This window comes from Phyllostomus discolor, chromosome 6 (genome assembly GCF_004126475.2).
Source record: "Phyllostomus discolor isolate MPI-MPIP mPhyDis1 chromosome 6, mPhyDis1.pri.v3, whole genome shotgun sequence".
Lineage (NCBI taxonomy): Eukaryota > Metazoa > Chordata > Mammalia > Chiroptera > Phyllostomidae > Phyllostomus > Phyllostomus discolor.
The window spans coordinates 76,577,109-76,590,746 of NC_040908.2; the positions used below are offsets into that span (position 1 = coordinate 76,577,109).

Consider the following 13,638-nt stretch of genomic DNA (forward strand, 5'->3'; position numbering starts at 1 on the left):
TTAAAATTAAGCCTATACTCTTTGGCAAATGAAAAAGGAGGGGGGGGGGGAGTGTAACAGTGGGCAGTGTTGGTCCTTTATGACTTTAATTTCTGATAAAAAATTAAAATTATTTCTAAATTTTCCCTTTCTTATACCCTTATATCCAAATAAGTTAATTGTTTTAAGTATTTGTTGACAACTCACTTTATATTTATTCCTTTGACATCATTCTAGTTCAAACCCTTTCAGCCTCAAGGCCACGCTACTACAATAGTTTAATGGTAACTGTACCACTCCAAACCTCTTTCCATTAAAAACCTTTAAAAGTTCTCAGTCAAATTAATCTCTTTTCATTAGTTATAACATAGCTTAAAAACTTCAAATGGTTCTCTATAGCTAAAGCAATCGTTCTCAAGCTCTTCCCCAACTCCACATATATGCCTGAGAATGTGATACACTCCCATTTGTAACTGATTATCAATGAGTGGAAAGAGAGGGGGTTAGCTAACAGACTGGCAAGGACCATCCACTCTCCTGGGTGTGTACACATGTGCAGGTGCGTATGTGAAAAGGATGGCCCCCTTGGTGGAAAATACTACAATTTCCACAAGAATATTAGAAGAACAATTTGTAGTTTGAAAAACCCTCAAAACATTGATGTGCCATCCTTGAAGTTCAGAAGACTCAACCAAATATGGGCAAAGTTTCTATCATCTTCCCAAATAGATTATAAAAGTACTACAGGAAAAAGTCAGTTATACTTCTTTGGATTCTCCCTGAATGATTGCGGAGTACATTACACAACTCTGGTACTTATTATCTGCATTAGCTTATAAATAAAACTTACAATTCCTTAGTGCATCCAATGCCCACTGTCCTTCTGAGACAGGCAAGTGTGAATCTGGAATTGTGATGGGATATTTTACTCCAACTTCCTTTACAGTCCCATCTGCATGCTGTTCCTTTGCAAATTGTCTTTCAGCCACAAAGAGATCATCTACCTCTGATTTCCCAGAGGCATTCAGTGAATGAGGCTGAGCTTTTGATGATATCAAGGGAGATTCTAATTCCAAATCTCTGTCTGTTCAATAAGACAGAAAAAGTAGAATATATCTTTCAACTTTTAACATGAGGCATTCAGGAAATACTTGGTAACCATATGAGCTAGAGAGTCTCTGTTAAGTAAAATATAAAATATACTTAGAGCAGTGTTACAAGGCTCATAAGCAAAGCTTGTTAAAATAAACAGCTGATGCCAGAATCTCATAAACCAAAAGAGTTAAAGTTTCTCTGCATTTTAGTAAGTAATATATGGACTAAATTCTTACAGGTAAACTAACAAATAAATTTACCTGTGCTCTGCAGGCAAGTTACTGAAATGCCATGACGTTCCACTTTTATTTTTGGAGGTTCTTCATCATTGTCTTCTCTATATAAGAAAAAACAACATTCTTTGAACTTCATGAGGTGCCTATATATCATTGCAACAAAATGTAAAATTACCCATTCCTTTTCTGACCAAAACCACAAAGTCAGTCCTCCTACAAGGCAAAGGCACACTCACTCGCAAGGTGGTGACTGTGGCAATGGAATTGGCTTTATGGATTGCTCCTTCACTGATGCAGCCATCTGACAGATTAGGTCCTGCCAGCTGTAAAATTTTGAAAAGAATACAAAATCCAAAAGGGAAAGGAAAAAGAAGTATCCTTTAAACACATTGAGAAAGCAAAAATAAAAACAAAATAAAAACAAACCAGAAACAAACAAAACAAAACCAAAGAATAAAACCCAATAAACAAAAAACTCTATTTTCTGCCAGAGAACACTGTTTTTTTCCAAACTATAAGAAGCACTCCCCCTAAATCTGGGAGGTAAATGGGGGTGCACCTTATAATCCGAATGTAGCATGCCTGGCTCGCTGGGGGGGGGGGGGGAGGGGCAGTGGAGTGGGTTCAAAGGTTATTAAATATTTTACCACATCTTTTGCTTCAAAATTTTTTTCCCCTGTTTTCCTCCTCTAAAACCTAGGTGCATCTTATGGTCCAGTGCATCTTATAGTCCTAAAAATATGGTATAAACATATTTTGGCAATAACTATTAAGTAGAGATTATACATATTCCATACCTTAAAGAAAAACCTTACAACATAATGGATACACTACCCATGAAAAAATTTCACTTGATCCTTCTAGAATCTTTTCTTTAGAAGAAATACTTTCAGTAGAATAGAATTGAAATAAGAAGCATCTAAAAAGAAACAAGTTCTTAGAACATATCTAAAAGACTATAGAGGAATTATTTTCTGGTTGTCAAAAGTCCTACTGAAGAAACAAAATATGTAAGCTTACATTCAGGATATGAAACACAGTAGAGCACCAGTGGGTAGAGGGTAGTAAAGGGTAAAGGTGGTCAAATATAAGGCAATGAAAAGAGGTTTGACTTTAAGTACTAAACACACAATGTAATACACATATGATGTGTCACAGAACTGTACACTTAAACCTATAAAATTTTATTAACTGATGTCACCCCAATAAATTTAATTAAAAAATAGAGCAAGGTACCTATCTAATACATACACAGTCTTTTCAGAAACTGTCTGTGCCACCAGTTCATAAATTTGGGCTCCATTGTCTGACATGGAAATGACGAAAAAAGCTTTGTTATCTAGAAAAAAATAAGACAAAAATTACTCTCATAATATGACCTACAGAGGCCACTTCGAGGGTCCTGGTATTATTCTGCATCTAATTTAGGTAAAGGTTACATATGTTCACTTTGTAAACTTGTGCTTACTTTGTAAAAATTCACCAAGCTATACACTTAAAATTGGTACAACATATTGTATGTTATACTGTATTTATTATACTTCAATAAAGCAAAAATTATAAAAACTAGCACTGGTTTCACAGTAATTTATTAGAAATGAAAAGTCAAAGTATCTAAATTCCTAAACTAAACACTATGATTTTTTGGCAATTATTTTGAATTGGCCTTTTGCTAAAGAGTTAGTTAATAATATTCAGTGGGTGTTAGAGAACAGAGGTCATAAATTTTCCCTGCCATCACGGAACTAATGAGCTTTAAAAGAGATTTCTGGCCAAAAAACATAAATACATTAAGTCACAGACACAGACAATAGTGTGGGGATGGACAGAAGGAAGGGGGCTGAGGGATAAGTGGAGGCAGGCAAACGGGGGGAAATGGGGACATCTGTAACATTATCAACAATATATTAATTTAAAAGGGATTTCATTGTTAATATCATTAATACATAATTTGCTACCTTAAACTGATTTCAAAAACCCAAACTATACCCATATCTTCAGGTTTTGCCCCTGCCCCCCACCAAATCAAAAAACATACCACACTAATAAAAGTCTTTTCACTGGGATTATCTTCCAATTCACTATTTTCATTGATGTCTATCAATGATTTGAACATGGAATAAAGATGAAAGTAACATACAGAAAATTTTCAAATGTAGAAAATTACTTAGAGTGTAGGTGTCCTAATTAGGGAGTATAAACACTTAATTCACTTTATTTTTTAAAAAGGTTTTATTTATTTACTTTTAGAGAGAGGGGAAGAGAGGGAGAGAAACATCAATGTGTGGTTGCCTCTCACGTGGCTCCCACTGGACACCTGACCTGCAACCCAGGCATGTGCCCTGACTGGGAATGGAACTGGCGACCCTTTGATTCACAGCCAGTGCTCAATCCACTGAGCTACACCAGCCAGGGCTTAATTCACTTTATAAACAGTAAATAAATTTCACTGAATTTGTATAAGAATATAAAAAGAAAAAACTTTATGGCAGTTGTGCTATTTACATAACACTGGATATCTTACAGAATTTTACAATGAAACTGGGGGTTAGTATCATTCAGCCGACATACTCACCTGTTGCCACTTGTCGAACCAACACTGTATTCAACTTAATGACAGGGCTAAATGTGTGTTTGCTATCAGCTGTAGATGCCAGAATCTTACTATGACACCTTAACACCAGTCTATCATCCTGCTTTTGTAACAATACAAGCATGTCTTCCAAAAGCAATGTGTATAGATCTAGAAATAAAAAATATAGAAAAAGGTGATTAGTGTGGAAATTGAGATGTGTTTTTATAAACTTTATAATAATTCAAGAGATGTTTTCTGTTAAACTAGTATATTTTAATAATTGACTAGTTACTGTATTTTTATTTATTGTTGTTCAGTTACAGTTGTCCCTCTTTTTTCCCCATTGCTCACCCTTACCCTGCAGCCCCACATCCAAAGTCAGTCACCACCCCCCTCCACTGTCTGTGCCCAAGAGTTCTATATCCTTGTTCCTCTGCTTGCCCATACCCCTTCTTTCCACCATTATACCCCTCCCACCTCCCCTCTGGTCACTATCCATTTGTTCTTTATTTCCAAGTCTCTGGTTCTATTTTGCTCATTTGTTTGTTCTGTTGATTAGGTTCCACTTATAGGTGAGATCACATGGTATTTGTCTTTCACCATCTTACTTACTTCACTTAGCATAATACTCTCCAGTTCCAACCAATCTGTCACAAAGTGTAGGAGTTCCTCCTTTCTTTCTGTTGCGTAGTATTCTATTGTGTAAATGTACCACAGATTTTTGATCTATTCATTTACTGATGGGGCACTGAGGCTGTTTCCAGCTTTTGGCTACTGTAAATAATGCTGCTATGAACACTGAGGTGCATAGGTTCTTTTGAATTGGTGATTCAGGATTCTTAGGGCATAGTTTAGGCAGCGGAAGCGCTGGATCAAAAGGCAGTTCCATCTTTAGTTTTTTGAGGAAATTCTATACTGTTTCCCACAGTGGCTGCACCAGTCTGTATTCCCACCAGTCTACTAGGGTTCCCTTTTCTCCACAACCTTGCAGCACTTGTTGTTTGTACATTTGTTAAGGATAGTCATTCTGATCAGTGTGAAGTGGTATCTCATTGTGGTTTTAATGTGCATCTCTCTGATGGCTAGTGATGTTGAGCATCCTTCCACATGCCTATGGGCCATTTACATGTCCTACTTGGAGAAGTGTCTATTCAGGTGCTTTGCCCATTTTTTAATTGGATTGTCTTCCTGGTGTGGAGTCGTGTGAATTCTTTACATATTTTAGAGGTCAAACCCTTGCCCGAGGTATTGGCAAATATGTTCTTCCATGTGGTTGGCTCCCTTTCCATTTTGCTGGTGTTTTCTTAGCTGTACAGAAGCTTTTTAGTTTGATGTAGTCTCATTTCTTTATTCTTTCCTTATATTCCTTGCCCTAGGGGACATATCAGTGAAAATATTGCTGCGTGGGATATCTGAAAATTTTTTGCCTATGTTTTCCTCTAGGGCTTTTTTGGTGTCACAACTTATATTGAAATGTTTTATCCATCTTGAGTTTATTTTGGTTTATGGTATAAGTTGGTGGTCTAGTTTCATTCATTTTTATTTTATTACAATATTACACTAAAGTGTTAGTCTGTGACTGACAAGAAATGAAAAACAGTGGTTCCTCAAACAGTTAGTTTTAAGTTTAATGATCTAAAGAAAGATCATTCAAATACAAGAATGATGGAGACAATCATGACAAAATTTTCTGCTTCATCCTTCAATGAGTATGTAACACTTCACATAAAACAAAATCACATAAGTGTATCTTCTGTAAATGTATAAATAACACAAAGTAGCATTGCTCACTGTTTTATAACTGAAAATGGTGAATGGTTATCTCCTCTAAGAAACTTTCCCACTCTTTTCCTTTCTTCACTCTCCCCAAAATTGACAAATATTTGACCTACCAATAGTTTTATCTCTATTCACCTTCCAAACCAATGGCCCTTCATGAATCATCTTCCTTTTTGTTAAATCCAAATTCTGTCAAAATAAAAAGAATTATATAAATTATTCCCAAGCATTTAGTGCAGTAATATTTCACATAGTCTCTTTTCAAGGAATTCTTAATATAAAATTACTGTTTACATTCACTGTTATTATTGGTGTCTTTCAACTACTGAAATAAAAATCAAGTTAAAGTAAACTGCATACAATTTTCTAAAAAGGAAAAGAATCTTGGGAAACATTCAGGAGTACTATCTTCCAAATCTCACTGTAAATAGATAATATTAGCTTATAAAATAAAGCAGTATCTGTCTTTCACTAACTGGCTTATTTCACTTAGCATAATAATCTCCAGGTCCATCCTTGCTGTTACAAAAGGTAAGAGTTCCTTCTTTTTTATGATTTCACTTATTTGAGGAATCTAATGAACAAAATAAACTGACCAACAATAGAAACAGAGGCAGGCATTGATACTGGAACTGAGAGCTGTCAGGAGGGATGGGGAGGGGAGACTGGATGAAAGAAGGTGAAGGGATTAGCCAAAGAACTTGTATGTGTAATCCATAGACAGAGACAATAGTATGGTGATGGCCAGAGGGAAGGAGGGTGCGGGAAGGAGGTGGGCAAAAGGCAGGGAAAATGGGGACAGCTGTAATACTGTAAACAATAAAAATAAGGTAAAAAAATAAAGCTGTAAATATTAAGCCACAGATTCTCAACCTACCGCTCAATTTTTTATAAATAACTAGATGAGGATAATGCATAGCTTATTTGTAATACGGCTCTAAGTTCCAGGCTCTAGTTCCAAAGAAACTTCTAAGGAATGGTGTTTATGAATCAAGTCCAGAGAGTACCCAGGCTTGATGTAAATATTAATAACTTAGTAAAAGAATCATCTTGTAGTATAAGTAGCTCTAGAAAAAAACTCATTTTATGGTGAGGGCTACATATGTGCTTACATTAGTATGCTTTTTGATAAACTGTTATATATGACACAGAAGTCTATTTTAAAGCCACCAAATAAATTTGCTAAAACAACCACCTAGCACAATAGTACAAGGAAGAGTTAAAAGCTTAAGTAGTAGTTAGTAGAAAAGCCTCATATGCTAAAAGTGACAATTACTAAAGTTTCCATAGTAAACAGCCCTATTCTTATTCAAACTATACAACACAGTAAGTTAAACTTAGTAAGTAATGTTCTTTAGCCTCCTCTAAATTTCTATCACAAAACAGTCTCACAGAAATACTCCTTTAGTGAAAGACTAAAGTAATCTTCACACAGATGAGACATTTAATGAAAGAACTCATTCAGGTAATGTATGTTCCCACTGAGATATTAATTACCTGCCAGGTCTTTAGTAAATTTTATTTTTTTAAAATAATTATTAGACCATCTCTCACCCTGAGCTCTTCAACATTTGGGTACTCTGACAACTTCAGATTAGAAGTATCAAGGCGACGCTGATAATCTTCTAAACGCTGAAAATTAGACAGGATAGAGCAAAGATTACTGCTTTGGGTATCAATGACCTCCCATTCCTAAATCAAATGGAAATTTTTTAACCTACATTTTACAGAACTCTTTGCCATACTGGACAAAACTGACAACACACTCTTTCCTAAAACATTCCTTTCCTTCCCTTGGTTTTGAAAACTCTCCTAGCTTTTGCCTTACATCTTTGGCTCTCTCCTTTCTCAATCTTTTCAAATCCATTGGCCTCTAACTAGTTTGTATTTATTTTCTGAATATGTAAATCATGTACATGTACAAAATTCAGAAGGTAATACAAGGCACACACAAAAAAGTAAGTCTTCCTCCAACTCTGTTCTTTTGCCTGCCCACCCCCAATTTTCTCTAAAGAAATACCCATTTCTTTGGTAGTCTCTGACAAAAATTCTAACCAAATAGAATATATGTGTATGCTTGTCTCTTTATATGTTATGTGTATATATCCTTCAACAAAAAAGATATGGTAGCATAATATATTTATATACACATTTTTTCTGTGTATGTGTATCACTCATCAATACATCCTGAAAACTGTTCCACAGTAGTACATATATAGAGAGAGCTGTCTCCTTTTTTAAATGGCTACATGGTATTCAATGCTGAATAAATTACATAGCTTATTTAACTACACCTTACTGATGAACATATAGGTTACTTCAAATTTTCTCCTTTAACAGACAATACTGCAATAAATGCAGATAATACTGCAATATACTTTGTTCAAGTATATGGCCTTGAACATATACTTTTGTACATGACTGTAAATATATCTGCAGGATAAATTTTTAAAGGAAGAACTCTTAGATCAAAGGATATGTATATTTTCCCCAGGTTATAAGTTTCCAAATACACAGAAAAGTTTGAATGTGTACACTGAATACCCATATACCCACCACCTACATTCAATAATTAACATTTGCTGTATTTGTTTCATCATGTATTCATCCATCTAGTCATCCCTCTTTCCACCAATCCATCTTATATTTTGGATGCATTTCAAAATAAGTTACAGACATAAGCACACTTTACCTTTAAACAATTTAGCATTTCTGTAATTAACAAGAGATCAGTAATTGTTTATAGTTCTTTTTATAAAGCAAAATTTACATAGTGAAAAAATGCATACATTTTAAATGTACCTTTCTACAAATTTTTACAAATGCATGTACACCTGTGCAATCAAACTCCATCACCCTCATACTTCTTCCTAATTAGTATCTGTCCAAAATCCCCAGTGACAACAATTTTTCTGATTTTTTTCACTATAGATTAGTGGTCTGTTCTAGAAGTTTACATAAGTAAAATTATATGTATGTATTCTTTTGTGACTTTTTCTCATTCAGCATGTTTGTGAGATTCATCTATGTTGTTTATATCAGTGGGTCATTCCTTTTTATTGCTGGTATAATTCTCATTTATGATTATACCACATTTGGTTTATGTTATAAACATTCCCATACAAGTCTCTAGGCATATAGCTTTATTTTTCTTGGGAAAACTAGGAACAGAATTGCTGGATCAAAAGGTAGATGTATGAATATGTGTATTTTTAATTTAGATAAATATTGCCAAGTTGCCTTTGGGGTTTTATTATTTTATACTTCAAACAATACATTTTGAAATACCTGTTTTCCTACATCCTCACCAATAGAGTTGTCATCATACTCAGTTCCTAAGAAATTATATCCAGGTCTATGGATTTACTAAGCCTCTATATGCTTACTATCTTATAGTTTTATCTTCAGTACAGAACTCTTAGAGGTGGGTACATGTAGCCAATTGTTTACTGTATGTTTTCACCTGATACTTCAAACTGAACTCATAATCCTCCCCACATATCTAGGGCTTCTCCATTCATCCTGTTCACCCAAGTGTGCAAGCCAGAGACCTTGGATTTGTTACTGACATCAATTCTCTTCAAATCCTTCTCTAAAACTGGCACAAAGTCCTGTCAATTTTATCTTTGAAATATTTTTACAATTCTTGCACTTCCCTAAGCTACTATCATCTATCCTAGACTGCTCAAAGACTCCTAAATGAGCTCTTTAATCTACTCTCTTCCCTCTTCAATTAATTTTTCATAGAGTAGGTGAGTGGCACTTAGAAATGAAAAACCTGAACATGCCACTCTCTGACTATAATGAATTACCAGTGCCCTTATAATAAAAACTAAGATCTGTAACATGGTCTACAGGGCCCTATATGATTTGGCCCTAGCCTACTGTATCTCATTCATATCACTATGACTTTGCATTTAGGCCCGATAAACACTAATCTAATCTTTCAGTTCCTCAAACAGAGAATGCTTTTTTACCCTAAGATTTTTCTACGTACTGCTCCCTCTACCTGTAAGGTTGCTCATTTCCACATTATCTTATTTCATTTCATCCTTCAAGCTCATCCTTCAGAGGTGGGCTTAAATGTCAGTTCCTCAAGAAGCTTACTCTGATGGCCGCTACCTAACAACCTCAAACTAGCCTAGTCCTACCCCTCCAAGTTAGACACTCCTAGCATTCTGAAATTCTCCTTCGTGGAAGCTATCACAAGTGATATAAAATACTGAATAGTTGCACTATAATCTGTTCAATGCTATTCCATCCTGCTAGAAAACAAGCTCAGTGGGGGCAATTATTGTACTCATTTTTTTCCAACCATTATATACCCTACACTCAGCATACAAGTAGATGAATGAATGAGCAAATAAGCAACTAGAGATACTCAAAAAAATCAAGTACAACTCTGATGTTCTGCCACAAATTGATACAGACCCACATACTACATGAATAGTTAACAAATGTCCACCTTTTAATTATTATTTCACGGATTCCAAGAAACACTAATTTAATATTCTTACTACCTCATCCTGTATCTTGCTTTTCCCTTCTTACCTGCTTGTTTTCTGCCTCCTTGACAGACTGATTTACATAATTTAAGATCTGACGACAATGATCTGCAGCTTTCTTCACCTTCTCCCTTTCCGTTGGCCACTCTAAATAAAGGCAAGAAATCCAAAATGGAGCATATAAGGAAAATAATGATATCATATACATCATTCTATTTGAACAGTTAAAAGAACATACTAAGATCCTGAATATTTTCATACCAGGCTAAGACCGATGGAAGAATCTCAATTCAGGTAGTCTTTGGATGCGTGAAACTACTTATGACAGTAGTTTAAAACATAAATACTAATCTTTAAAAAGAAATCATAGTATAGGAACCCAACACAAGGAGAGATGTTTTACACCAAGTATCAACTATCAAGCATCAATGTTACACATTCCAGGGAGTCGGTCTCATTCACATAAGCAATATAAATGGGAGCCCTCCCCACTAAAATATCACAGTGCACAGCCTACATGATTATGTACAGTGTATCCATTGAGCAATTTTTGAATGATAATACAAAATAATTCAAAATAACTCCAAAGTAAGTTTGAATTTGAAATTAGATTTATAGAAATAAAATACATTAGAAAATTTGTATCATTAAAAGAAGATAAAATTTGGCCTTGCCTGGTGTGGCTCAGTTAGTTGGAGCATTGTCCTGCACACCAAAAGGTTGGGAGCTCAATTCCTGGTCAGGGCACACACCTACGTAGTGGCCCCAGTTAGGGCACGTATGGGAGGAAACAAATTGATGTCTCTTTTTCTATCTTTCCCCCCTCCTCCCTCTTTCTCTAAAATCAATAAACAGGCTAAGAAGATGGCAGCTATATAGTTGGGAACTGAGTCTACAGGCTTGTGCACTCAACTAGGACACTTAGCCCATCTTCTAAAAAACAAAGTGAACAGCCAACAGAACCTCAGTCAAAATGAAGTTTGGAAGCCAAAGTATGCAGAGGACCCTTCAAAAAGGGCAGTAAGGAGGTTTTATAGACCAATGGGAAGGCTCCTAGGCCTGGCAGCAGAGACTGCGGCTATTGTGGGTACATTGGAGGAGAGTTGGGTCAGTGATAGCAGCCTACAGGCTCCCTCTCCTCCCATGGAGGGGAAGTCCCAGACTCATGCCAGGAGAGGCATGGACACATACAGGAACGATGTGTCCAGTGGGGTGAACTAAGTCGGGGGGGGAAAAGGTAGCAAGTGACACACAGCCAACAGAGTACCCAGGCTGGATCTGTGGTCACTGGTTGGGAAATAGCCAGAGAATTTGGGGGATCCTGGTGACACCTAGACCTGGGAGAGGAGGTGAGTTGCAACTGGGCGTGACCCAAACAGAACTCTGGATTTGCCAGAGGGTTGGACTGTGTGGAAAGCCGTGCAGTGGCTCAGAGTGGCAATGGTGCCCAAAGAGACTTTTTTCAAAAGAACTTAGGTGCTTCGTTGGCAGGGACCTACCTAAAGCTGTCCCAGTCAACAAAAAGGGAGGAGTGGGGGCTCAATTTGCTCCCACTCTGGGAACCTCATGGACTGATCAAAGGGGTGCAAAATGAGGTGGCTTATCTGTGATGGATGGGTGCAAATGCTCAGTGGAGAGTGCAGGCTACACAGTGCTCTGAGGGTCTGGGCTGGAAACTGGGCACCTCTGACTATACTAGCCCAGAGTGAGCCACCATGCTTGTAGAATCACAGCAAAAGAAAAAACGCAGCCCAGCCACTCTATGCCTGCAGAAAACTGGAAGATCTACAAAACTAGCTGGGCAGGCTAGTTTTTTTCCCCCTGTTAATTGTAAGACCTGGACAGGACAGAAAACAAGAGACAGACGGAGAAATAAGTCAGAAGGTGAACACCAAGAGCTGAGACAAATTTCACTTGGCTCTTCAGCAGAACTTGCATGTTTTTTTTAACTTATCTTACTTCATTCCATTTAGTGTTTTTGTTTTGTTTTATTCTCCTTTTCATGTTGCATTTTAATTTTCTTCTTTCACTTCACTTGTATTCCAAATAACTCACTACTCTTGGCCTTGTACTTTTTATTCAGATTATATATTTGTTATCAGACTATTGTTATTCCAAATCCAACACAGCACCCTTCCCTAGTCTCAATCCATATCGTCATCTTCCTGGAATAATCACTGCTGTAAATTTTATTTTCTCTCACACTATGCCAAGTTTCTATCCCTTACTCTCACTAGCTCTCCTCCATATAACCTCACATAAGTGCTTTTCTTTCTTAAGTCAGCTCCCATTCTTTTCCCCCTACAATAAGAGTCATTTCTTTTCCACCTTTTATAAACAGTGGCCAGTTGGGTGAAATACCGTGGTTACAGAAAGAGGAGAAATTACAAATGACACCACAGGAATACAAAGGATTGTAAGAGATTACTACAAACAACTCTATGCCAAGAAATTTGAAAACTTGGGTGAAATGGACAAATTTCTAGAAATATAAACTTCCAAAATTGAATAAAGAACCAGAAGGCCTGGACAGACCGATAATTGCTGGTGAAATTGAAGCAGCAATCAAAAACCTCCACCCACAGAAAAGCCTTGGACCACAAAGTTTCACAGGAGAATTTTACAAATCATTTAAGAAGATCTAAACCCTATCCTCTCAGACAATTCCAAAAACTATTCCAGGGAAAATTCCCAACTCCTTTATGAGGACAGCACTATCCTAATCCCAAAACCAGATACAGAAACAAGAAGGAAAGAAAACTACAGGTTGATATTGCTAATGAACACAGACACTAAAATCCTCAACAAAATATTGGCAAACTGCATCCTGTACTACATTAAAAAGATCATACAACATGACCAAGTGGAATTCATCCCAGTAATTCAAGGATGGTACAGTATTTGCATATCAATAAATACCTCACATAAACAAAAGGAAAGACAAAAATCACACCATCATATCAATACATTCAGGAAAGCATCTGATAAGGTACAGCAACCATCTATGGTAAAAACAATCAGCAAAGTGGGAGTATAAGGAACATACTTCAACATAATAAAGGCCATATACGAGAAACTTACAGCCAACATCATACTCAATGGGCAAAAACTTAAAGTTTTCCCACTAAGATCAGGAACAAGAGGAGGATGCCTGCTTTTACCACTTATATTCAACATAATATTGCAAGTCCTAGCCACAGCAATCAGACAACAAAAAGAAATTAAAGGTATCCAAATGGGAAAGGAAGAAGCAAAACTGTCATTGTTTGCAGATGACATGATAGTGTACACAGAAAACCTTATCTATGCCTGCAAAATACTTGATCTAGTAAATGAACTTGGCAAAATGGCAGAACTCAAAGTAAATATTCAGAAAGTGAAGGCATTTTTGCACACCAAAAACGAAATACCAGAAACAGAAATTAGGAAAAAAAATCCCTATTGCTATAGTAACAAGAAAATAAAGTAC

The 13,638-nt window shown here is 36.3% G+C and overlaps 1 protein-coding gene across 9 annotated transcripts in view; it reads right to left on the bottom strand.

Annotated features, from left to right (window-relative positions):
• The window catches only part of ARHGEF12 (Rho guanine nucleotide exchange factor 12), a 220,213-nt gene that overhangs the window by 8,151 nt on the left and 198,424 nt on the right, over positions 1-13,638 (bottom strand). For all 9 annotated transcript variants that reach the window (XM_036028379.1, XM_036028377.1, XM_036028373.1 and 6 more), the window contains 8 exons: positions 10,216-10,316; positions 7,219-7,296; positions 5,778-5,853; positions 3,886-4,053; positions 2,562-2,649; positions 1,547-1,633; positions 1,335-1,411; positions 830-1,063 (listed from right to left, as the gene is read on the bottom strand). In XM_036028379.1, coding sequence (XP_035884272.1) covers positions 830-1,063; positions 1,335-1,411; positions 1,547-1,633; positions 2,562-2,649; positions 3,886-4,053; positions 5,778-5,853; positions 7,219-7,296; positions 10,216-10,316 — 909 coding nt within the window. The remainder of the gene's footprint in view (positions 1-829; positions 1,064-1,334; positions 1,412-1,546; positions 1,634-2,561; positions 2,650-3,885; positions 4,054-5,777; positions 5,854-7,218; positions 7,297-10,215; positions 10,317-13,638) is intronic.